Genomic DNA, 25,955 nt, shown 5'->3' on the forward strand with positions numbered 1-25,955 from the left:
TTGGGAGGCTGAGGTGGGAGGATTGCTTGAGCCCAGGAGTTCAAGACCAGCCTGGACAACATGGTGAGACCTCGACTCCACTAAAAATAAAAAATAAGCCAGGTATAGTGACATATGCCTGTGGTCCCAGCTACTTGGGTAAGGCTTAGGCAGGATGATCCCTTGAGCCCAGGAGGTGGAAGCTGCAGTGAGCTGTGATTGTGCCACTGCATTCCATCCTGGGCTACAGGATGACACCCTGTCTCAAAATTGTGTGTGTGTGTGTGTGTGTGTGTGTAGGAAAGGTAGAGTCTATTAGCTTGCATCAGATTTGTAAAGGAAAATTAAGAATGACTGTCTATGAGCTTAAGCAGCCATCATGCTTAATTTTCATATCAGGACTTCGTAGCCCTCCAGAGCTAAGATGCCCTAGTCAAATGCTTTATGACATTCTCTGTAGCACAGTAAGAGTCATCTTTCACAATTTTGCTTATAACCAATAACCTAATTAAATAACTGATAACAAAATTATAATTTTACTTATAACTGCTTCATTTCTTCATCAGAAGGCTTTACCTACCCATAATTGAGAAACCAGATGGATAGGCATTTTATGGAAATGCAAATACAAAATGCTATCCTGAAAACCTACCTGAGACCTTTTTCTAAACTTGGGTGTAGTGAGGCAGTGATGGGTAGAGAGAAAGGGGATCAGTGACAAGCCTTGAGATGTAAATTAACAATCTCTGTTTGTGAGCCTTCCTTACCTTTCTCTCTCCTCCCCCAACTCAAAAAGAACCTTAACTGTTAGAACAAGCTTGTTCAACCCACGGTCTGTGGGCTGCATGCGGCACAGGGTGGTTTTGAATGCGGCCCAACACAAATTCTTAAACTTTCTATAAAACACTGAGAGTTTTTTTGCATTTTTTTGTTTGCTTTTTAGCTCATCAGCTATTGTTAGTGTTAGTGAGGGTGGTCCAAGACCATTCTTCTTTTAGTGTGGCCCAGGGAACCCAAAAGATTGGACACCCCTGTTTCAGAAGGACAGATAACTTCACCTAAATAATAAAGGTCAGGAAAGGAAAAACAGAAAAGTGTTTCAAGGGAATGAATTAGGAAGACATCTAAACTTGCCAGCAATAAACACACAAATTCATAAAGGAGTTGTAATAAAAGACTAAATTGGGTCAGGCGCAGTGGCTCACGCCTGTAATCCCAGCACTTTGGGAGGCTGAGGCAGGTGAATCACGAGGTCACCATGTCAGCCTGACCAACATGGTGAAACCCTGTCTCTACTAAAAATACAAAAAGTTAGCTGGGCGCAGTGGGTGGGTGCCTATAATCCCAGGTACTCAGGAGGCTGAGGCAAGAGAACTGCTTGAACCCAGGAGGCGGAGGTTGCAGTGAGCCAAGATCGCTCCACTGGCACTCCAGCACAGGTGGCAGTGCAAGACCCTGTCTCAAAAAAATAAATAAAGGATTAAATTAATGAAAGAAAAGCTAAGATGAATAATACTGTGCTTTTGATGTTTTAGGCTGGACCAGATGATATCAGAAACTTTGACACAGCATTTACAGAAGAAACAGTTCCATATTCTGTGTGTGTATCTTCTGACTATTCTATAGTGAATGCCAGTGTATTGGAGGCAGATGATGCATTCGTTGGTTTCTCTTATGCGCCTCCTTCAGAAGACTTATTTTTGTGAACAGTTTGCCATTCAGAAACCATGGAGCAAAATAAGTCTATAGATGGGACTGAAACTTCTATTCATGTGAATATATTTAAATATGTATAACTAGTGCCTCATTTTTACATGTAATGATGAAAACTGAAAAAATGTATTTTCTGCTATATGCAAGAAAAATAGGGCATTTCAAAGAGCTGTTTTGATTAAAATTTATATTCTTGTTTAATAAGCTTATTTTTAAACAAAATTTAAAAGCTCTTATTCTTAGCATTAACCTATTTTTAAAGAAACCTTTTTTGCTATTGACTGTTTTTTCCCTCTAAGTTTACACTAACATCTACCCAAGATAGACTGTTTTTTAACAGTCAATTTCAGTTCAGCTAACATATATTAATACCTTTGTAACTCTTTACTATGGCTTTTGTTATCACATCAAAACTATGCAATTGGTACATGGTTGTTTAAGAAGAAACCGTATTTTTCCATGATAAATCACTGTTTGAAATATTTGGTTCATGGTATGATCAAAGTGTAAAAGCATAATGAATACATTGGCTGCTAGTTAACAATTGGAATAACTTTATTCTGCAGATCATTTAAGAAGTAACAGGCCGGGCGCGGTGGCTCACGCCTATAATCCCAGCACTTTGGGAGGCTGAGGTGGGTGGATCACCTGAGGTCAGGAGTTCGAGACCAGCCTGACCAACATGGAGAAACCCCGTCTCCACTAAAAATACAAAATTGGCGGGGCATGGTGGCGCATGCCTATAATCCCAGCGACTCGGGAGGCTAAGGAAGGAGAATCGCTTGAACCCAGGAGGCGGAGGTTGCTGTGAGCCGAGATCGCGCCATTGCACTCCAGCCTGGGCAACAAGAAGGAAACTCCATCTCAAAAAAAAAATAAGTAACAAAAAGAAATTATTTGTTTTTGAAATGCCAATTCAACTTTGTGGATTATTTTTCCTCTGAAGGAAAAGAAAAAGTTTAATGGTTAGGATTTTTAAGTATTCCCAAAGATCTGAAGGGTAATAAAATGTACTGCTGGATTTTTTAAGGTGGTACCAAAAATGAATGTCTCTCTGTCATATATTTATATTACAAATACATTGTGTTTATGTTCTGTTCATTTTTTGAATGTTTAGTATGCTATTAAGTCATTCTAAATCTTTGTATTTGCTTTTGCAAATAGGTATTTCAAAGCTCTTTTCCTAATTGGTTAAGTAAAATAAAAAATTGAGCTTTCTAGAGTATTTGCCTAATTGGGAATTAAAAAGTAAAATAACGGCCAGGCATGGTGGCTCATGCCTATAATCCCAGCATCCTGGGAGGCCGAGGCAGGCAGATTATTTGAGCTCAGGAGTTTGAGACCATCCTGGTCAACGTGGCGAAACCCTATCTCTACAAAAAATACAAAAACTAGCCAGACATGGTGGCACATATCTTTAGTCCCAGCTACTCTGGAGGCTGAAGTTGGAGGATGACTTGAGCCCAGGAGATGGAAGTTGCAGTGAACTGAAATCGTGCCACTGCACTTTTCAGCCTGGGTGCCAGAGCGAGACCCTAGTTAAGAAAAAAAAAAAAGAAAAAAACAAATTGTGGGTCAGTGTAAATGTATATAGTTTTATTGCAATGTAACAAAAGCTGAAAATCAGGCAGATGTGTATTCAGTATCCAATTCAATATATCTTAGAAAAAGTGCAGGAAACAGACCTTAAAATTGTAATCTACCAACTAACTTACATGCTTATAAAAGTAAAGGAGAATAACTGGCTGGGCATGGTGGCTCATGCCTATAAAATCCCAGCACTTTGGGAGGCCAAGGCAGGAGGATCAGTTGAGCCCACGAGTTCAAGACCAGCCTGGGCAATGTAGTGACACCTCATTTCTATTTATTTAAAAAAAAAAAAAAAAAAAAGAGGACACAGAAGAACTTTAAAAAATTAAAAATAAGCTTACCTTGGATTCTTGGCTTAGAGTAGAGGTTTTTTTAAGTTATGTAGGAAACATTTTTGTAAAAGTTTAATGACCCACGTTAGATGCTCCCAAGAGCAAGCATCCCTTCCATGTATGTCTTGAGAAAGAAATCACGAAAGCATTTCTCACCAATATTCTTTGGCTTAAAAGTGTTTAGCAGAATTGGGCAGTGGGGGTGGCAGTGTGCTTTTCTTATATTAATAATATTTACATCCAATACACTGAATCTTCCTTTAGAGGTAAGACTTTAATATCTACACTGTAAATATTTGGTTTATTTGGCACTACTGTAAGTTTTGTTTTTACACAAAGCTCTTATTATAAAGCAAAATAAAAATTGTAGTTTCTTGTATGATTTTTTGTACTCATTCATTCCTGTTAAGCTGCCAAAAATTAAAGTGCAATATTGTATATTTTTAAGAACAAATTTAAAATAGAATTTTGATGTTTCTCAGATCACAAGAAATACAAATCTATATAGTATAATAAAATCAGCAAAAAAATCAACTAATGTCTGTCATTATTTGAAATTGAAATTGGTAATGGTTACAATAGTCATTATAAAATAAATTATTTATATGTGTGAGGGAAAATAAAATTTGAACAAATTATTTGGACACATGAATTACTAGATTATCATAGGCTTATGTGTATAATATCCAGAGAACAAAATGTTTTCTAAGTTTCAAGTTTATCTTTTCTCTCATAGCATAAGCCTTTTAGGAAAATGTATACCCTTCGAATAACCATTTCATGGTTATTATCAAAATATACCAGAAGATCTAAATGAAGACTCTAACATTTTTCATGTTACCAATACCTCCCATTTTATTGCATATGGTATAAAATAGGGCTTCCCAGCCATTGTTGCCTCATGATACACACTGAAAATTACCAAATTTGTCACACTTGGGGAATAGGTGTCCAACGATGCAGGCAGTGGTAGTAGATCCTCTGTGTGAAGTTTTCATACACAGCTTACAAAGAAAGCCAGCAAACACTGTTTAGATATGATTTAAGAAGAGTTAGCATTTGAATGGAGGTTTAAATATTCTGAATTTTTACCATGGAAAAATTTATCATTACCAATATCTTTAGCATGTTTGTAACAAATAATAGTGATTTGCCACAGTCAAATGATACTACAGTACACAAACATAAGTCATTCTTTTGTATATAATGTACTCTATTAAAAGTAGGAATAGATATGCAGGAGCATTTTTGGTAATGCTGTAATGACCTTTTCAATACAGTGTTAAAACTGATAACTTCATCCCTCATACAAGCAGTTTGGAAATTAAGTCTGTTTTTGAAGTGGGATTTCCCATTCATTCATTTATCGAGACTGTCTCACCCTGTTGCCCAGGCTGGAGGGCAGTGGTGCAATTTCAGCTCACTGCAACCGCCATCTCCCAGGTTCAAGTGATTCTCGTTCAGCCTCCTGAGTAGCTGGGACTACAGGCATGCACCACCACACCCAGCTAATTTTTGTATTTTTTAGTAGAGACAGGGTTTGGCCAGGCTGGTTTGGAACTCCTGGCCTCAAGTGATATGCCTGCCTCAGCCTCCCAGAGTGCTGGGATTACAGGCATGAGCCACCATGCTAGGCCTGGAGGAGGATGTAACAATTCTAAATATATATATGTGCACCCAACACTGGAGCACCCAGATTAATAACAAAGCAAATATTACTAGGTCTAAAGAGAGAGAGAGACAGTAATACAATAATGGGGAATTTCAATATCCCCCTCTCAGTATTAGATCACCTAGACAGAAAATCAAGAAACATTGAATTTAAACTGGACTTTAGACAAATAGACCTGTCAGATATTTACATAACGTTGTATCTAACAACTGCAGAATATATATTCATTTCATCAGCACATAGAACATTCTCCAGAATAGACCATATGTTAAGCTACAAAACAAGCCTCAACAAATTTTTTTAAATCAATGTATCATGTATCTTCTCAGACCACAATGGAATAAAACCAGGAATCCATACCAAGAGTAACTTTGGAGAGTGTAAATATGTGGAAATTGAACAACATGCTCCTGGATGACTGACCATTGGGTCAACAAAGAAATTAGGACAGAAGTGGAGAAAAAATATTTGAAACAGATGAAAATGGAAACATGACATACCAAAACCTGTGGGATGCAGCAAAAGTAACACTAAGAGAAGCTTATGGTAATAAATGCCTACATCCAAAAAGTAGCAAGGTTACAAATTAACAATCTAACAATGTACTTCAAGGAACCAGGAAAAGCAAGAACAAACAAAACCCAAGATGAGCAGAAGAAACAATAAAGATCAGGGCAGAACTAAATGAAATAGACTAAACGATATAAAGGATCAATGAATTAAATTGGTTCTCGGAAAAGATAAAATTGATAAACTGCTAGCGAGATTAGCCAAGAAAATAAGAGAAGACCACCCAAATAATCAGAAATTCAAAAGGAGACATCACAACTGATACCACACAAATAGAAAAGATTATCAAATTATTATGAACAACTCTACATAGGAAAACCTAGGGCCGGGCGCGGTGGCTCACGCCTGTAATCCCAGCACTTTGGGAGGCCAAGGCGGGTGGATCATGAGGTCAGGAGATCGAGACCATCCTGGCTAACATGGTGAAACCCCGTCTCTACTAAAAATACAAAAAATTAGCTGGGTGTGGTGGCGGGCGCCCGTAGTCTCAGTTACTGGGGAGGCTGAGGCAGGAGAATGGTGTGAACCCGGGAGGCAGAGCTTGCAGTGAGCCAAGATGGCGCCACTGCACTCCAGCCTGGGTGACACAGCGAGACTCTGTCTCAAAAAAAAAAAAAGAAAACTGAGAAGTGGATAAATTCCTGGAAACATAAAACCTACCAAGATTGAATCAGGAAGAAATGGAATACCTGAATGGACCAGTAATAAGTAGCAAGATTGAATCAGTAACAAAAAGTCTCCCAACAAAAAAAAGCTTATGACTAAATGGAATCACAGCCAAATCAAAATGATAATACACCACAATCAACTAGGATTTATACTTGATCCTATGTCGAGTATATGTAACAGATGCAAGGATGGTTCAACATATGCAAATCAATACACATGATACATCACATTAACAGAATGGAGAAAACACATGATCATCTCAATAGTTGGAGAAAAAGCATTTCATAAAATTCAACATCCCTTTGTCATAAAAACCCTCAACAAAACAAGGCATAGAAGGAATATACCTAAAAATAATAAAGGCCATATATGATAAACCCAGAGGTAATATAATAAATGGAAAAAGTTGAAAGCCTTTTATCTAAGAACTGGAACAATACAAGGACACCCATTTTCACTACTTCTATTTGACATAGTTCTGGAAGTCATAGCCAGAGCCATCAGGCAAGAGAAAGAAAAAGCATGCAAGTTGGAAAAGAGTAAGTTAAGCTGGGCGCAGTGGCTCACATCTGTAATCCCAGCACTTTGGGAGGCTGAGGCAGGTGGATTACTTGAGGTCAGGAATTTGAAACCAGCCTGGCCAACATGGGGAAACCCCATGTCTACTAAAATACAAAAATTAGCTAGTTGTAGTGGCGGGTGCTTGTAATACCAGCTATTAGGGAGGCGGAGGCAGGATAATCGCTTGAACCCAGGAGGGAGGCAGAGGTTGCAGTGAGCTGAGATGGTGCCACTACACTGCAGCCCGGGTGACAGCGAGACTGTCTCAAAAAAAAAAAAAAAAAAAAAAAAGAAGTTAAATTGACCCTCTTCACTGATGATTTTTTTTTTCTTTTGAGACATAGTCTTGCCCTCATGCCCAGGCTGAAGTGCAGTAGTGCAATCACGGTTTGCTATAGCTCAATCTCCCAGGCTCAAGTGATGCTCCCACCTCAGCCTCTCAAGTAGCTGGGACTACAGGCACACACCTGTAGTTTATCATATAGCCAGTCATGCCTGGCTAACTTCATTTTTAGTAGAGATGAGGTATTCCTATGTTGCCCAGTCTGGTCTCGAACTCCTGACCTCAAGCAGTCCTCCCTCCTCAGCCTCCCAAAATGTTGGGATTACAGGCATGAACCACCACACCTGGCCTGATCCTATATCTAGGAAAACCTGGCCACGCACAGTGGCTCATGTCTGTAATCCCAGCACTTTAGGAGGCCAAGGCAGGCAGGTCACTTGAGTCCAGGAGTTAAAGACCAGCCTGGCTAACATGGTAAAACCCTGTCTCTACAAAAAAATAAAAAATTATCCAGACATGTTGGTACACATCTGTAGTCCCAGCTACTTGGGAAGCAGAGGTGAGAGGATTGCTTGAGCCCAGAAGGTCGAGGTTGCAGTGAGCTGTGATTGCACCACCAATGCACTCCAACCTGGGCTGCAGAGTGAGACCCTGTCTCAAAAAAAAAAAAAAAAAAGAAAAAGAAAAAGAAAAAGAGAAAGTAAAAGACTCCACCCCAAAACTCTTAGGTTTGATAAATGAATTCCATAAAATTGCAGGATACAAAATCAACATACTAAAATCAGTAGCTTTTTTTTTTTTAAGCCAGAGCCTCACTCTGTTGCCCAGGCTGAAGTGCAGTGGCGCAATCTCAGCTCACTACAACCTCCACCTCCTGGGTTTAAGTGATTCTCCTGCCTGAGCCTCCCAAGTAGCTGGGATAACAGGTGACCGCCACCACGCCCGGCTAATTTTTGTATTTTTAGTAGAGACAGGGTTTCACCATGTTGGCCAGGCTTGTCTTGAACTCCTGACTTCAGGTGATCCATCTGCCTTGGCTTCCCAAACTGTTGGGATTACAGGCATGAGCCACCACACCCGGCCAGTAGCATTTTTATACACCAATAATGATCTAGCTGAGAAAGCAAGTAAGAAGGCAGTTCCATTTACAATAGCAACAAAGCAGCAGCAACAACCAAAAAACACCTAGGAATAAATTTAAATAAGGGGGTGAAAGATCTCTACAAGGAAAACTGGAAAACACTTATGAAAGAAATTGAATATGACACAAATGGAAAAACATCTCATGGATCATGGATCAGAAGAATTAATATCATTAAAATGACCATGATGCCCAAAGCAACCTATAGATTGAATGCAATTCTTACCAGAATTAGAAAAGCTATCCTAAAATTCATATGGAACCAAAAAAGAGCCTGAATTGCCAAAGAAAGCCTGAGCAAAAAGAGCAAAGCTTGGCTGGGTGGCTCACACCTGTTAACCCCAGCACTTTGCGAGCCCAAGGCAGGAAGAAGACTTGAGCCCATGGCAATGAAGAGAGACTCCATCTCTACAAAAAATTTTAAAAACTAGCCAGGCGTGGTGGCATGTGCCAGTAATCCCAGCTTCTTGGGAGGCTGAGGTGGGAGGATCGCTTGAACCTGGGAGTCCAAGGCTGCAGTGAGTTGTGATCACTCCACTGCACTCCAGCCTGGGTGACGGTGCAAGATCCCATCTCCAAAAAACAAACAAAAAGAAAAAAAAAAAAAAAAAAAACAAAGCTGGAGGCATCATTACCTGATTTTAACATATATTACAAGGCTGGCTGGGTGTGATGGCTCACACCTGCAATCCTAGCACTTTGGGAGGCTGAGATGGGCAGGTTGCTTGAGCCCAGGAGTTCAAGACCAGCAGGGCAACATGGTGAGACCCTGTCTACAAAAAATACAAAAATAGTTAGCTGGGTGTGGTGGTGCACACCTGTAGTCCCAGCTACTCGGGAGGCTGAGGCAGAAGGATCTTCTAATAGATTTTTCTGTATTTAATACATCCTTTAAAATACCTGGTAAGTCAGGTGTGGTTAGTCCCAGCTATTGCAGAGGCTGAAGTGGGAGGATCCCTTGAGCCCAGGAGACGAAGGTTGCAGTGAGCTGAGATGGCACCACTGCATTCCAGGCTGGGTGACAGAATGAGACTGTGTCTAAAAATATTTTTTTAAATTATCAGATGAAAACATGTCATGGCAAAAATAAAATTTAAAAATTAAAATGAAAAGAAAGCTTTGAAAAAAAATTTAAAAATAAAAAATTGGCCGGGCGCGGTGGCTCAAGCCTGTAATCCCAGCACTTTGGGAGGCCGAGACGGGTGGATCACGAGGTCAGGAGATCGAGACCGTCCTGGCTAACACGGTGAAACCCCGTCTCTACTAAAAATACAAAAAACTAGCCGGGCGAGGTGGCGGGCGCCTGTAGTCCCAGCTACTCGGGAGGCTGAGGCAGGAGAATGGCGGGAACCCGGGAGGCGGAGCTTGCAGTGAGCTGAGATCCGGCCACTGCACTCCAGCCCGGGCTACAGAGCAAAACTCCGTCTCAAAAAAAAAAAAATAAATAAAAATAAAAATAAAAAATAAAAAATTGGCCCGGTGTGGTGGCTCACGCCTGTAACCCCAACACTTTGGGAGGCCAAGGCGGGTGGATCACCTGAGGTCAGGAGTTCGAGACCAGCCAGGCCAACATGGGGACACTCCGTCTCTACTAAAAATACAAAAATCAGCCGGGTATGGTGGCAGGCGCCTATAATCCCAGCTACTCAGGAGGGTGAGGCAGGAGAATCGCTTGAACCTGGGAGGCGGAGGTTGCAGTGAGACGAGGTCACACCATCGCACTCTAACCTGGGAGACAAGAGCAAAACTCCGTCTCAAAATAATAATAATAATAATAAAATAAAAACAAAAAATACAAAATAAAAGAAAGGTTTGTATTTCTCAAAACTCAAAAACTCATAAGACAATATGTAAGAGCCGTTCATTTTGCTGCATATTAATTATACCTCAATGAAAAATACTAAAAGGCAAAAAAAACTATATTAAAGGCAAAAGTAAAAATAATTCATAATTCTACCACCTTAATATTTGAGCCATTTTACCAGATTGCATGTAACTTGTTTCTGCTGTTTAGTGATGTTTTGTAAGAATAAAGTACTGTAAGTATGTAGCAATAAGCAACAATGGCATTTTGACTCTAGATATCACTATCATTTTCAGAGAGTTTGCAATGTATAAAAATGTGCTGAATTCTTAAGGTTTTAAATTCCGATTTTAGGTCTAACAGATTTTTTTTCTAAGAGTCTCACTTTGTTACCTAGGCCAGAGTCCAGTGGTGCAATCATAATGCACTGCAACTTCCCAGTCAGTCTCCCTAGTAGCTGGGACTACAGGTGCATGCATGCCATCACGCCTGACTGTGCAGATATTTTATAGGATGTATTAAATACATAAAAATCTATTAGAAGATTTTGCTGGACTTGGTTGATATAAAACTATTACTCTGGTGCAGAAATGAACAATGTTATGCTATGAACTGATTAAAATTAAAACTTTAAAATATCCGGATGCAGTGGCTCATACCTGTAATCCCACCACTTTGGGAGGCTGAGGCAGGCAGTTCACCTGAGGTCAGGAGTTCAAGACCAGCCTGGCCAACATAGTGAAACCCCAACTTTACTAGAAATTCAAAAATTAGCCAGGCGTGGTGGCATGTGCCTGTAATCCCAGCTACCTGGGAGGCTGAGGCACGAAAATTGCTTGGACCCAGGAGGCAGAGATCATGCCACTGCACTCCAACCTGGGCAACACAGCGTGACTCCATCTCAAAAAAACTTTAAAATATATAGATACCTTCTAGAAGAATTTATTCTACTTTAAAATGCAATGGCCATCACCAGACCATAGCCTATTCCCATATAAAATTGTAGTTATTATCACAGAATTGTAGTGCAAGACAATTTGAACATCCTCCTTGTTGTTGTAAATGGATTTCTACTCCTAAAACATATTTTATCTCCCAACTAAAATAGATTATATTCTCCCAGACAAACTCTGAGATGTTTTGCCACCCCTATTATATATGAAAAGGGATGACCGCAATTACTTTTTCGTGGGAAATGATCCAACCCAATGCAATGGAACAGAGTTGATAACTGTATCAAGGACACTAAAGGTCGAGGCTGGGCACAGTGGCTCATGCCTGTAATCCCAGCACTTCGGGAGACTGAGGTGGATGATTGCTTGAGCCCAGGAGTTTGAGACCAGCATGGGAAACAAAATGAGACCCCTGTCTCTACAAAAAAAAAAAATTTTAAAGTTTGCCAGGCACAGTTGTAGTCTCAGCTACTTGGGAGGCTGAGGTGAGAGGATCACTTGAGCCAGGAGATTGAGACTGCAGTGAGCCCTGATTGGGCCCCTGCACCCCAGTCCTGTGACAGAGGTAGACCTTGTCTCAAAAAAAAAAAAAAAGTGGGGGGACCGGGCGCAGTGGCTCACGCCTGTAATCCCAGCACTTTGGGAGGCCGAGACGGGCGGATTACGAGGTCAGGAGATCGAGATCAACCTGGCTAACGGTGAAACCCCGTCTCTACTAAAAATGCAAAAAATTAGCAGGGCGTGGTGGCGGGCGCCTGTAGTCCCAGTTACTCCGGAGGCTGAGGCAGGAGAATGGCGTGAACCCGGGAGGCGGAGCTTGGAGTGAGCCGAGATCGCACCACCGCGGTGCACTCCAGCCTGGGCGACTGAGCAAGCCTGGCGACTGAGCAAGACTTGTCTCAAAAAAAAAAAAAAAGGAATACTAATGGTGGAGAAGCAGGCACAATTTAAGGGTTTGGGGTTTTTTGGTAACAGTTTCGTTAAGTTGTTGGTTTTTTTTGTTTTTTGAGACTAGGTCTGGCTCTATCGCCCACGTTGGAGTGCAGTGGTGTGATATCTGCTCACTGCAATTTCTGCCTCCCGGGTTCAAGTAATTCTCCTGCCTGCTAATAGTATTAATCCCGAGTAGCTGGGATTACAGGTGCGCACCACCACACCAGGTTAATTTTTGTATTTTTAGTAGAGATGGGGTTTCACCACGTTGTCCAGGCTGGTGTCTAACTCCCGACTTCAAGTGATCCACCCACCTTGGCCTCCCAAAGTGCTGGGATTATAGGCGTGAGCCACCGCACCTGGCCAACTTCAGTAATATTTAATTTAAGTACTGTACAATTCATCGATTTAAAATATACAGTTAACTGGCTTTCAGTAGATTCAGAGTTGTGCAACTATCACCACAATCAATTTTAGATCATTTCCATCACTTCTAAAAAAAAAACCCATGTGAATTCATGAACAACAAAAAAATATGGCACACACACAATGGAATATTATTCAGCCTTAAAAAGGAAGAAACTAACATGCTACAACATGGATGAAACTGTAAGAAGTTCGGCAAAGTGAAATAAGCCCGTCACAAATGGACAAATACTGTATGATTCTATTTACATGAGGTACCTGGAGTAGCCGAATTCAAGGAGGCAAAAAATGATGGTTGCCAGGGGATGAGGAAGAGAAGAATGGGGAGTTATTTAATGTATATGGAGTTTCAGTTTGGGACAATGAAAACGGTTCTACAGATAGTGGTGATGAGTGCACAGTGTGAACGTAGGTAGTGTAACTGTACACTTTAGGGTGGTTAAAATTGTATATTTTATGTATATTTTACCACAATTTAAAAAGAACAAGAAATCCCATAAGCATTAGCAATCATTCTGCATTCTCAACCAATCTCTGGGAAACCACAAATTTGCTTTCTCTCTTTATAGATTCGCCTATTCTGGACATCTCATATAAAGGAAATTACACAACATATGGCCTTTTGTATCTGACTTCTTCCACTTTACATAGTGTTTGCCAGGTTCATCCATGTTGCAGCATGTATTAGTGTCTCATCCCGTTTTATGGCCAAAACCATTCCATTGTATGGCTACACCACAGTTATCCATTGATCGGTGATGGGCATTCATATTTCCACTTTGGGGCTACTGTGAATAATACTATGAACATTCGTGTAGTTTCTGTGTGAACATATGTTTTCAATTATCTTGGGTGTATTTATAAATACCTAGGACTTGAACTGCTGGATCATAGGGTAACTTTATGTTGAGTCGTTTGAGGGAATACTGGAATGTCTCCCAAAGTGACTAGACATTTTGCATTCCCTGAAGCTGGGTTTTGAATTTTTTAAACATCAACACCTTTGGCCTGAGATAACAAAAACCAAACGTAGCCCTATCTTTTCTTTGCTTCGCTGGGAGGGAGTAAGAGTGAAGAAGTTAAAACGTAGGGAAAAAAGCCCGGCTAGTTCCCCTGCTGACTGGAGGGCGCGGGAGGTCCCGGCAAGCCCCGCGCAAGCCGCCCACAGCGGGTATATGCGCGCATGCGCGCTAGGGCTCCGCTCCGCCCACGCTGCAGGCGGCGAGCAACCGCTGCCGCGCTCCGTGGGAATCAAGGTGGGTGAAAAGCACTACAGCGCTGGGGTCCCCCTAACTCGAGGTCGCCGCTGTCACTGGGAGGGGACCTCATGAGTCTGGACTCGCTTTCATCCGCTTTGGTGTGAAGCGTTTTCCTGCCATCTTCCCCTCACCAGTTCATCCTGGTGCTGACAGGGCACGGAGAGAAGACAGAATCCGCGTGCAGCAACACTCGGTGTTCGTTAGACTAAGGGAAGACAGGGAATTAGAATTTTATCCCTGTTCCCTCACTTAACGCTTTTCCACAGGCTTCTATGTCTTTTCCCGACTTAATCTGCTTCCGTGAAAACGCGTCCACTCCCCAGGGCCTCCGCTTTACGCACTGACACCCAGACTTAGCTGTAACTCTTTTGATGCTACCGAAAGCCAGGCCCTGATTTGTGGCCCGTTCCTGCTTACACCTATCAGGGAATCCCAAGGGTCCTCAAAGTCAGAATATCTCAAGGGAACTTTTCCTCATGTCCTTACGCTTCTCCTTGGGCTCCGTATTTCTATTAGAGCAGCAGCATCCACCCATACACATATTAAAACCCCACAGCTTTCGATTACTCTTCTCCGTATTGTAGACTGATTACCAGGTCCAGTGTGCAATATTTAAAATTCTGGAATCGATCTCCCCCATTCTATTTCGTTCCTAATGCCCTGGATCAGGTCATCCACCTTGTAGGAATATATCCCAATAGGTAGAAACTGATTATCAGCTCTCCCGCTATTCCAACCTACTTTCTACATTGGCAGCAGGCACAGGTTTCCAAAATAAAAATCTGACTATGGGCTAGGCCTAGTGGCTCATACCTGTAATCCCAGCACTTTAGGAGGACGAGACAGCTACCCACGAGTTGGAGACCAGCCTGGGCAACATAGTAAGACCCCATCTCTATAACAAAATTAAAAATTATCTGGATGTGGTGGCGCATGCCTGTAGTCCCAGGCAGAGAAGGGAGGATAGCTTGAGCCCGGTAGATAAAGGCTGCGGCAAGCTGAGATCACACCACTGCACTCCAACCTGGGCAACATAGTGAGACCCTGTCACACACACAAAAAGTCTGACTATAATACTCCCCACCCTTAAAAAAAACTTTGATGGCTTCTCTTTGCCTGTATAATCTTCAAAAGCGTGCATAATCTGGCCTCACCCAACCATTTAATTACCAATAGTCTCCCTTCATTTCACCCCAGAAACCTAATGTTCTAGTGCAGCAAAGATGTGATGTTCTGAACACAACACACATTTTGAGATCATTGTACTTATGGCCACAGAGAAATAAACGCTAAAGTTTCACTTCTATGTTGTAGTGAAAAAGACAGTCTCAATTAGTTTTCTTTGGAAAGTAGCCGAACTCCACGTAATGGGTGTGTGGATCCAGTAGTGTAAAACTGATAGTGGGGGTGGGAGGTGACCTCTATCTCTGAAACTCTTTCTCTTCACCTCTCCTCCAATTAGTGAAATAGTCATCTATCAAATGTCACCTTAAAGTAGAATTCATAGCTTCTTCTCTATGACCCCACCGTCTTCAATGAAAATGTCTTTTTTTTTTTTTTTTTGAGACGGAGTCTCGCTCTGTCGCCTGGGCTGGAGTGCAGTGGCCGGATCTCAGCTCACTGCAAGCTCCGCCTCCCGGGTTTACGCCATTCTCCTGCCTCAGCCTCCCAAATAACTGGGACTACAGGCGCCCGCCATCTCGCCCGGCTAGTTTTTTGTATTTTTTAGTAGAGACGGGGTTTCACCGTGTTCGCCAGGATGGTCTCGATCTTCTGACCTCGTGATCCACCCGTCTCGGCCTCCCAAAGTGCTGGGATTACAGGCTTGAGCCACCGCGCCCGGCCGAAAATGTCTTAATAGAAAATGTTATGACACATATACAAGGATGACCCCAAATTTTGTGAAATATTTCGTATATGTTGTTCCTTTCATGCTACCTGGTATATTCATATTTCTATTACAACACTTAAATTGCCATGTAACTGTTTACATATATGTCTTCTCTCACTGAACTCTTTCTGAAGGATAGGGACCACGTTTTACTCATCTTAGTATCCTTAGTGCCTAGGACAATCTAGTATCCAACCTATAGTAGTAGCCAAATAAATATTTGGTAATGAGGCCGGGTGCGGTGGCTCACACCTGTAATCCCAGCACTTTGGGAGGCCAAGGCGGGCAGATCACTTGAGGTCAGGAGTTCGAGACCAACCTGGCCAACATGGTGAAACCCGTCTCACTAAAAATACAAAAATTAGCTGGGCCAGGTGACACGTGGCTGTAATCCCAGCTACTTGTGAGACTGAAGCAAGAGAATCATTTGAACCCAAGGGGTGGAGATTGGAGTGAGCCAACATAGTACCTGCCACTGCACTCCAGCCCAGGCGACAGAGTGAGACTCCATCTCACAAAAACAGACAAACAAACAAAAAAAAACAGGTAATGAGTGAATAATGTATTAGTCATTATTTCTGACTTCTCTATCTCTGCCTAGCAACTTCTTGAAAGGCAGGATCCAATCTTAATCATTTTATTTTTAGCACCTATTAATCATTTTATTTCTAGCACCTGTTACAACTACTGACATATATTGTTTCCGGTTAGTATTTGCTGTCTTTCAATGAATTTCACATATTCCATTCTTTACTCATTACTGTGGTTTAATGTTTTATGTTGGTCACTAGCATAAGATTTAAAATTGGAGGGGACTTTAATCATCTGATACAACACTTTCGTTTCCTGCGGATAAAGATACTGAGCCAAGAGAGGTCAGATGATTTCCCCATAGCAATCAGGAAATGCTGGATCTAGAACCAAGTTCTCAGGTTTCCCAGGTTAATACTCATTCTACTATATTTTGTTACTTAGATTGAATTTATAAAACAACTTTTACCAGTTTCATTTTTTAAACAACACCTGCAAAGGACCCTCATCATCAGATATTGTTTATCTCAAACATTTTTGGGAGCACCTCTGTTAAGAGACATTTGAGGTTCCTGTTTTTAAGTTTTCAGTCTTGTGAAGGATCTCATAACAATCTGGATAAAAATGTTATTTGGGCTGGGTGCAGTGGCTCACACCTGTAATCCCAGCACTTTGGGAGGCTGAGGCCGGCGGATCATGAGGTCAGGAGATCGAGACCATCTTGGCTAACACAATGAAACCCCGTCTCTACTAAAAATACAAAAAATTAGCCAGGTGTAGTGGCACACACCTGTAGTCCCAGCCACTTGGGAGGCTAAGGCAGGAGAATCGCTTGAACCTGGGAGGCAGAGGTTGCAGTGAACTGAGATCACGCCACTGCACTACAGCCTGGGCGACAGAGCGAGACTCCATCTCAAAAAAAAAAAAAAAAAAGAAAGAAAAAAAAGTTATTTGGCAAAAGAAAGCAACGTTTTGTTTTTCTTTGGGTAGGAATGTTTTTAAGTTGGAAGTTTTGCCTAGTTTTAGTTCACTGTCAACTTTAATAATTTGTGAAGTCTTACTAGAGATTTTCAAAAATAAAATTAATTTTCTTTCTAGGTTTTCACATCCCTTCTATGAGTTTCGCCATCTGTAGCTTTTACCAACAATTGTGGTTTAATCAATTAGAAATAGAGACGAGTCATTAACCAGGAGAAAATGTCAAATCTAAAAATGAAAGAGGCGGCCCTCATCTATCTTGACAGAAGTGGAGGCCTCCAAAAGTTTATAGATGATTGCAAGTACTACAATGGTACGTTCAGCAAAAGTGAGTAATTTTTAAAACTTTCAAATAAACTCCTACACATAGCTATCCTGACTTTTACATTTGTGTATTTTCACAGATTCAAAACAAAGCTATGCTGTCTATCGATTCAAAATTTTAATAAATCCCTCTGATGTTGTTGAATTAGATGCTGAGCTTGGAAATCACATTTTACACCAACCTTTAAAAGCAGCTGAAGTTTTTCAATCAGTAAGTCAAAAAAAGAAATAATTTTGTGCCACACGGAATTTTTGGTAACTTTTTTTGTTTGTTTGAAATCACAGGTCTGTTTTATTGCTGTTAAGACTCTCTCATTAATTGGACAATTGCAGACTGAAACACAAGTAAGTTTTAGTTAAATTTAAGCAATCTCAGGTACAAATTCACATGATGACTGTAAAAAGGTATTTTTATATTCATAGACTTTTTTTAAAAAAGGATAGTACATTTTTTTCAAAGTTCAATAGAATATCTTACATATGCATCTTTATTTCTCATATTATCCCTTATAACATTAAACACTTTTTTTTTTTTTGAGATGGAGTCTCGCTCTGTCGCCAGGCTGGAGTGCAGTGGTGCAATCTCGGCTCACTGCAGCCTCTGCCTCGTGGGTTCAAACAATTCTTCTGCCTCAGCCTCCCGAGTAGCTGGGATTACAGGTGCCCGCCACCACGCTCAGCTAATATTTTTATTTTTAGTGAAGACGGGGTTTCACCATGTTGGCCAGGCTGGTCTCAAACTCCTGACCCCATGATCCACCCACATTGGCCTCCTGAAGTGCTGGGATTACGGGTGTGAGCAACCACGCCTGGCCAACATTAAACACTTGTATAATAAAACTTTTCAAACATACCCAAAAGTAAAGGGAATAATACAGTGAACCTTCATATATCTACCACTCAACTCAGATTCAATATTATAATACTTTTTCATACCTGCATCATGAATTTTTTTTCTGAAATATTTTAAAGCAAATCCCAGGCATTCTATTATTTTATCTCTACATACTTTAGTATCAACCTGTAAAAATTATGGACATTTTTCTTTTTTCTTTTTTTGAGAAGGAGTTTCACTCTTGTTGCCCAGCCTGGAGTGCAATGGCGCTATCTCGACTAACTACAACCTGCACCTCCCGGGTTCAAGCAATTCTCCTGCCTCAGCCTCCCAAGTAGCTGGGATTACAGGCATATGCCACCACGCCTGACCAGTTTTGTATTTTTAGTGGAGACGGGGTTTCTCCATGTTGGTCAGACTGGTCTCGAACTCCCAACCTCAGTTGATCCACCCACCTCGGCCTCCCAAAGTGCTGGCATTACAGGCATGAGCCACCATGCCCGGCTGTGGACATTTTTGTTATGTAACCAGAATGTTATCACCCCTACACAAGTAACAATAATTCCTTGATATTATCTAAAGTCCAGTTTACATTTAAATTTGCCCAATTGTTTTAAGAATATCTTACAGTAGGTTTGTTCCAAATCAGGACCAAAACAAAGTTCACACATTATAATTTGTTCTTACATCTCACTAAGTCTCTTTCAGTCTAGAGCCATTTCCTCTCCCTCCCTTTTTAGACCATTAACTTTTTGAAGAAACTAATTGTCCTATGTTATATAATCTTGATTTGTCTAATTGCTTCCTTGTAGGGCTATTTATCTTATTTCCCTAACCTCATATTTCTAAAATAGAAGTTGACTGTAAAAGGTTTTTAGATTCAGATTCAAATCACTTGACAAGAATACATAATAGTTAGTGTAATGTATTACATATTGTGCTATATCAGGAGGATATAGTATCTATTGTTGCACTTTTAACAGTGTCACAATTGATTAATGGGTTCCTGTGATGTCATTCCCTTCTCTCCATTATACAGTTTCTCGTCAACTTTCACCTAATGGTTTTAGCAGCCATTGATGTTCATTGCCTAGAATTCGTTATTTCATTAGGAGTTGCAAAATTGCAATTTTTCTAGTTTTAGCATTCTTTCTGAATTAGCTGAAATTCTTCTGTAAGACTAATTTTCTCTCATCAGCTAGTTAGTTACTCTGAAATATAATTTGTGCAGGAAAGGCAGGGTAAATGATTCTTTGCCTTTATAAAGAGTAATGAGTTGAAATCTAGCAGCCTCCAATAATGACCAATTTTTTTGGGGGGGTTCCTTTTTTAAATATGAGGAACTCATGAACTTTTAAATATATACAATATGTTTCAGTGAGTCTCTGTCATTCCTTTTGATGCTCATATTATCCTACCTTTTGTCATTGGGGGTCCCTTCAAGGTTGCTCCTATGTCTTTTTGACACAGGCCATTTGTTAGAAGATACCCCAAGTTCATCTGTTATATTTTCTATCCTAGGCCTGAAATCAGCCATTTCCCCCAAGGAATCCTGATTCCTTTTAGTGAGAAAAGATACTTAACAAGAGATCACAATCTGGGCACTAGGCATGCTTCTTTGCTACTTGGCTGACTTTTTTTTTTTTTTTTTTTTTTGAGACGGAGTCTCGCTCTGTCGCCCAGGCTGGAGTGCAGTGGCACAGTCTCGGCTCACTGCAAGCTCCACCTCCCGGGTTCACACCATTCTCCTGCCTCAGCCTCCCAAGTAGCTGGGATTACAGGGGCCCGCCACCATGCCCGGCTAATTTTTTGTATTTTTAGTAGAGACAGGGTTTCACCGTGTTAGCCAGGATGGTCTCTATCTCCTGACCTCATGATCTACCAGCCTTGGCCTCCCAAAGTGCTGGGATTACAGGCGTGAGCTACCGCACCTGGCCCTGGTTGACATTGCTTTTTAAGTCTTTTCAGTGGATATGGTCAGAAATTGTGTATATTTAAGGAAAAATTTAAAGTTCATAATGCTATTTTCAATTAAAATATTAGATTACAGGATTTTTACTTCTTTAACTTTATACTTGAATATCATTTCTCTAAGGCTTAAAATTTTGATTCCTAAGAACATTAACATATCATTACTTGACTTACTCTATAATATACTTACTATATTGTAATACAAGTCAAATTGGATTTTCAATTTTCATTAATACCATTTTTGTGTTCTTATTAGATTAATATAGTGCTGAAATTAACACATTTACCTTCCCTGCCAAGTTATGGTCTTGATCTGTGTGAATTTCCACTTGATTATACATCTCAGAGATTTTATATGATGCAAGGAATTGTGATTGCAATGACAACTGTAACCAAGTATACACAAGGTGCAAGATTTCTTTGTTCAGATGAAGCATGCCCTCTTTCAAAAGGTAAATATTAAAAAGGCAAATCAAAGCATTAAGCAATTGGCTAGGCATAGTGGCTCACACCTGTAATCCCTTCACTTTGGGAAGCCGAGGAGGGAGGATCACCTGATCTCAGCAGTTTGAGACCAGCGCAACATGGAGAAACCTCATCTCTACAAAAAATACAAAAATTAGCCCAGCATAGTGGCACATGCCTGTAGTCCCAGCTATTCAAGAGACTGAGCTGGGAGGATTGCTTGGGCCAGGGAGGTCGAGGCTTCAGTGAGCTGTGTTCATGCCACTGTACTCCAGCCTGGATGACAAAGAGAGACCCTGTCTAAATAAATAAATAAATAAATAAATTGAACAATTTATTGTTTAATCCTAAATCATATTTACAATTAGTTATAAAACACTCACAAAATAGAAAAAATTTAAATAAAAATTTTATATCTCCTAATGTTTATATATTTACTTTGCATAATCTTGAAATGCATTTTTTCTCCTTTTCTCTGCCACCCCCATCTTAACAAGTGCACCTATATTGCTGAAGTACTTGCTCTTCTCACACATTATTTCATGACGTTGTGAATGAAACATTTAATGTCCTCTCTCAACCCTTTGGCTTAACCTCAGTTTAGTCCTTCTCCAGGACTTCAAAATTATCCCCGCCACCTCTCATTGGGGTTGATTGACCCTCCTGTCTTCTCTCTGAACACTCTGCAAATGAATACCACAGGTGGAAATTACCTGTTTCTCACTGCCACATATAGAAATTGTGTGCTTAAGCATCCATATTGCCAGTGCCTTAGCACAATGCCTTGCAAAAACAGCTGTTAACTGTTAATTGAACTACCCTGAACTCAAGTGCAAAACTGAATTAATTTCATTTTGAATTAGACTAATTTTAAAGGACTGAAATAGCTACAATCTGTTAGTGTCAGTAATAAAAGAAAAAAGAAAATGTAAAATTAAAAAATTAAAAAATAACAACAATAACAAAAGAAACAAAATAGATAGCTAAATCTGAAAGCAAATGTATCTTACCACTGTTTTCTTTCAGGATTTCAGTATATAAGAGTGCATGTGCCTGGTGCTACAGAATCTGCAACGATAAGAAATGACTTTTTGTGTAATCTATGTGCATCTTCACTTCAAGAAGACAGAAAATTTAGAGTACTTGGTGGTAATATGCATTTACATTTTGTAATTACGATTTTTAAAGTAGTGTCTGATATTTCAATATGGAAATTAAATTAAATATATATTCTAATATCTAATTCCTTTTTGCTCTTTGCTTTAAGATAAACAAATAGTTGAAATAATTGCCACAAAGGGACTTCATGCTTTTCAAGGACATTCTAACAACCAGCCATTTAGGTTTCAATCTGTTACAATTTTCCTAAGAGGTAAGTGAATTCTGTTTGAACTCAAAATAAATTGCTATAAGTATGTAACTGGCTGGGCACAGGGGCTGGCTCATGCCTGTAATCCCAACACTTTGGGAGGCTGAGGTGGGAGGATCACTTGAGGCCAGGAGTTTGAGACCAGCTTAAGCAATATAGTGAGACCCCCATCTCTATAAAAAATTTAAAAATAAAAAATTAGCTAGATGTGGTGGCATATGTCTGTAGTCCTAGGTACCTGGGAAGCTAAGGTGGGAGGGTGGGAGGATCGCCTAAGCCCAGGAGTTGGAGGCTGCAGTGAGCCATGATGGTGCCACAGCACTCCAGTCTGGGCAACCGAGACCGTGTCTCTAAAAAAATAAAAAAACGCTGGCCAGTGCAGGCGCGGTGGCTCAAGCCTGTAATCCCAGCACTTTGAGAGGCTTAGGATGGTTGATCACCTGAGGTCAGGAGTTCAAGACCAGCCTGGCCAACGTGGTGAAACCCCATCTCTACTAAAAATACAAAAATTAGCCAGGCTTGGTGACGGACACCTGTAATCTCAGCTACTCAGGGTGCTGAGGCAGGAGAATCGCTTGAACCCGGGAAGCAGAGGCTGCAGTGAGCCAATATCGTGCCACTGCACACCAGCCTGGGCGACAGAGTGGGACTGCATCTCAGAAAAAAAGCCATTGACTTGTTTATGCTTATAAATTATAAATGGTACTTCTATATCTTAAGAATCACAAGTCTTCTAATTCTTGAGTGTTTTAAAAGAGTCATATTTAGTTAATATATCAATTATTCATTCAGTCATACAACACTCACTTAAAATGATATTAGGACCGACTGTGTCCCAAGCACTGAGCTAAGTCCCAGGGCCACAGTTGTTTTAAGACAATGGGATCTCCTATTATTCTATGTGTGTGTCTTACATAAATATTGGAGTTATTGTTCAGCTCTCTGGGGCTAGAGAGAAAAGAAAAAAAAAGGAGGACCACTCTGATCACAGAGATAAGTTAACCCTTGCTCCTTCCTGTAAACCTTTCTTTCACAGCTTTACAACCAACCAACTTCTAACTGTGGCATGGAGGATCAAAATTTTTCGTGTGTTTTTTAAAATAAATTTTGAACTCATGCAAAGTGTTGCCCAAACTCTAGGTATGAGAGAGGAACCTAGTATAATACAAGAGGGTAGACTTTGTAGGTAGGCAAACCTAAATGTGAATTTCAGTTCTGCTTCTTACTAGTTATTTAGCTTTGTGCAAGCCATGTAACCTCTCGGTTTTTTCATATATAAAACACAGATAAGAATATCTTACAGGCTGAGCATGGTGGTTTACACCTGTAATCCCAACACTTTAGGACGCTGAGGCAGGAGGATTGCTTGAACCCTAGAATTTGAGGTTACAGTGAGCTGATTGTGCCACTGCACTACAGCCTGGGCAACAGAGCGAGACTTTGTCTCAAAAACAAACAAAAAAACACATATTTTATAAGTTAAATAATGTTTTTACAAGTACTTACATGTATTGTAGACAGTAAAATTATTTTCCTCTCAAATAAAATTATCACTTACAAGGTCATTTTTATTAACATTCCTTTTCATTGAATGGAAAAATGTTTCATCTTATATGGAATAATTTTATTTTCTTTCGACCATGTTATAGAAGAGTGTCTAGTTGCTATATCACATGCTTCTTGAAGTTAAATTCATCATTGCAAATAAGAATCAAAATTTATCAGCAATAAAAGTGCATCAGTTTATATTATTAGTATCACTTTATGTGGATATTATGCTAAACAAAAATACTCCTAACTCAACTACTGAATTGTTACTAGTTCTGGATCTTTGAACCATATGTTCATGTACAAAGTTCATTTAGTGAATATGCATTTTCTTCTGTTTTTAATAATTTTAGATGAATCAGTGAATAAAATGAATATAGGAAATGAATATAAAATTATTGGAATTCCAACCTGTGTAAAAGCTTCACAAACTGCTGTCTGTATAGAAGCAAATAGCATAACTTTTTGTAATTCAAAAGGTAAGGAAAATTTTAGTATTATATAACAAATATTTAAATTTAAATCTATTTGTTCCGCAGATAAGTATTGTTTGCCTATGTGCTAGGCATTCTTTTAAGCACTAAGAATACAGTTGTAAACAGGACAGTCAAGGTTTCTGCTCTTAAATCATATGGCAGACAGTCAATAAACATGTAAAGTAAGCAAAAGACAATTTCAGATAATAAGTACATGAAGGAAATAAAACAGGATAATGTTGTGGAAACTTTCTAGCATGCAGGACTCCTTTCTTTGGGCTAAGCCTTATTTTAATTTTTAAAATAATTAATAATGAGAAAAATGTTTCAGGATTAGAGATTAGTCAAAGGATTTTTCTATACCACTAGCCAAGGCAATTCTGGGTTAACTGTTGTGGTCTGAGAAGGAGAGCTCAATAAAGTAGCATCCTCGGCTGGGCGCTGTGGCTCACACCTGTAATCCCAGCACTTTGGGAGGCCAAGGTGGGTGGCTCACGAGGTCAGGAGTTCAAGACCAGCCTGGCCAAGGTGGTGAGACCCCATCTCTACTAAAAATACAAAAGTAGCCGGGCACAGTGGCAGGTGCCTGTAATCCCAGCTACTTGGGAGGCTGAGGCAGGAGAAACGGTTGAACCTGGGTGACAGAGGTTGCAGTAAGGCAATATTGCACCGCTGCACTCCAGCCTGGGTGATAGAATGAGATTCCGTCTAAAAAAAAAAAAAAAAAAAAAAAAAGCATCCTTTTCTTCAACTGAATTCTGAACCAAATCAAGAAATAAGATAAAGCCAGATGAGGACCAAAATATCACCTTTATTACTGATAATTTCCTTTAACAACTCCAACATGCGTTAGCATTATGTAAACAAAAGTGGAGAGCAGACCTATTCTTTCAACTTGGCTCACAAGTATCTAAATATAGAAAAGGCTGGTTAAATCTTGAATAGAGTTGGATTTTTTTGTAATCTGTATGTTCCCTGAATGGGCTATATATATTCAAAGTGATCCCTAAATGCAGAAGGACCTGAGGAACCAAAGCAGGCAGACAAGTCCAGCTTGTCATTATAGGATGGTTTTACTGGGGAACTTAAGGACAGAAGCATGATCTTGGGCAGCCGCAAGACAGGTGGATCTCCATGCTATTACCCCCAGACCCAGGAATTATATAGGGAAGGAGTACACACGCTTCCGAGGGATTGGATAGGAATTGATCTAAGGACAGGATTTACAGTAAGTATTAATTATCAAGGTTGATTGATCTAAGGGCAGGATTTATGGTAAGTATGTGCTCTTGCTTGAGGAACAATAGATCAACTGGCAATTTCCCAGCATTCACAGATCTGGGGTTTACCAGAAGTCAACATGGTAGATTAGCTTCCAAGATGAAGTTTCTTTTCTTTCTCTTTTTCTTTCTTTTTTTTTTTTTTGAGACGGAGTTTTGCTCTGTCGCCCAGGCTGGGGTACAGTGACGCTATCTTGGCTCACTGCAACCTCCACCTCCCGGGTTCAAGGGATTCTCCTGCCTCAGCCTCCTGAGTGGCTGGGATTACAGGTGCTCACCACCACGCCCAGCTAATTTTTGTATTTTTAGTAGAAACGGGGTTTCACCATGTTGACGAGGCTGGTCTCGAACTCCTGACCTGATCTGCCCACCTCGGCCTCCCAAAGTGCTGCAATTACAGGC

The 25,955-nt window shown here is 40.3% G+C and overlaps 2 protein-coding genes and 1 long non-coding RNA gene across 16 annotated transcripts in view; 2 read left to right on the forward strand and 1 right to left on the reverse strand.

The window, feature by feature from the left end:
• Positions 1 to 4,148, forward strand: part of LOC101000053 (serine/threonine-protein kinase Sgk3) — a 146,653-nt gene extending 142,505 nt beyond the window's left edge. For all 14 annotated transcript variants that reach the window (XM_003902825.4, XM_009213128.4, XM_009213131.4 and 11 more), the window contains one exon: positions 1,515 to 4,148. In XM_003902825.4, coding sequence (XP_003902874.1) covers positions 1,515 to 1,685 — 171 coding nt within the window. In that variant the 3' untranslated portion in view covers positions 1,686 to 4,148. The remainder of the gene's footprint in view (positions 1 to 1,514) is intronic.
• A 308-nt stretch (positions 4,149 to 4,456) lies between these two features.
• The window catches only part of LOC103886859, a 35,146-nt gene continuing 13,647 nt past the window's right edge, over positions 4,457 to 25,955 (reverse strand). The window contains exons 2-3 of the long non-coding RNA XR_001905613.3: positions 21,891 to 21,948; positions 4,457 to 4,641 (exon numbers count right to left, since the gene is read on the reverse strand). This is a non-coding gene — a long non-coding RNA (uncharacterized LOC103886859). The remainder of the gene's footprint in view (positions 4,642 to 21,890; positions 21,949 to 25,955) is intronic.
• MCMDC2 (minichromosome maintenance domain containing 2) overlaps positions 13,572 to 25,955 on the forward strand; it is a 52,225-nt gene continuing 39,841 nt past the window's right edge. The window contains exons 1-8 of the mRNA XM_003902828.5: positions 13,572 to 13,882; positions 17,406 to 17,598; positions 17,690 to 17,820; positions 17,895 to 17,954; positions 20,672 to 20,867; positions 21,907 to 22,029; positions 22,148 to 22,252; positions 24,151 to 24,276. Coding sequence (XP_003902877.1) covers positions 17,505 to 17,598; positions 17,690 to 17,820; positions 17,895 to 17,954; positions 20,672 to 20,867; positions 21,907 to 22,029; positions 22,148 to 22,252; positions 24,151 to 24,276 — 835 coding nt within the window. The 5' untranslated portion in view covers positions 13,572 to 13,882; positions 17,406 to 17,504. The remainder of the gene's footprint in view (positions 13,883 to 17,405; positions 17,599 to 17,689; positions 17,821 to 17,894; positions 17,955 to 20,671; positions 20,868 to 21,906; positions 22,030 to 22,147; positions 22,253 to 24,150; positions 24,277 to 25,955) is intronic.

Source organism: Papio anubis, chromosome 8, assembly GCF_008728515.1.
Source record: "Papio anubis isolate 15944 chromosome 8, Panubis1.0, whole genome shotgun sequence".
Classification (NCBI taxonomy): domain Eukaryota; kingdom Metazoa; phylum Chordata; class Mammalia; order Primates; family Cercopithecidae; genus Papio; species Papio anubis.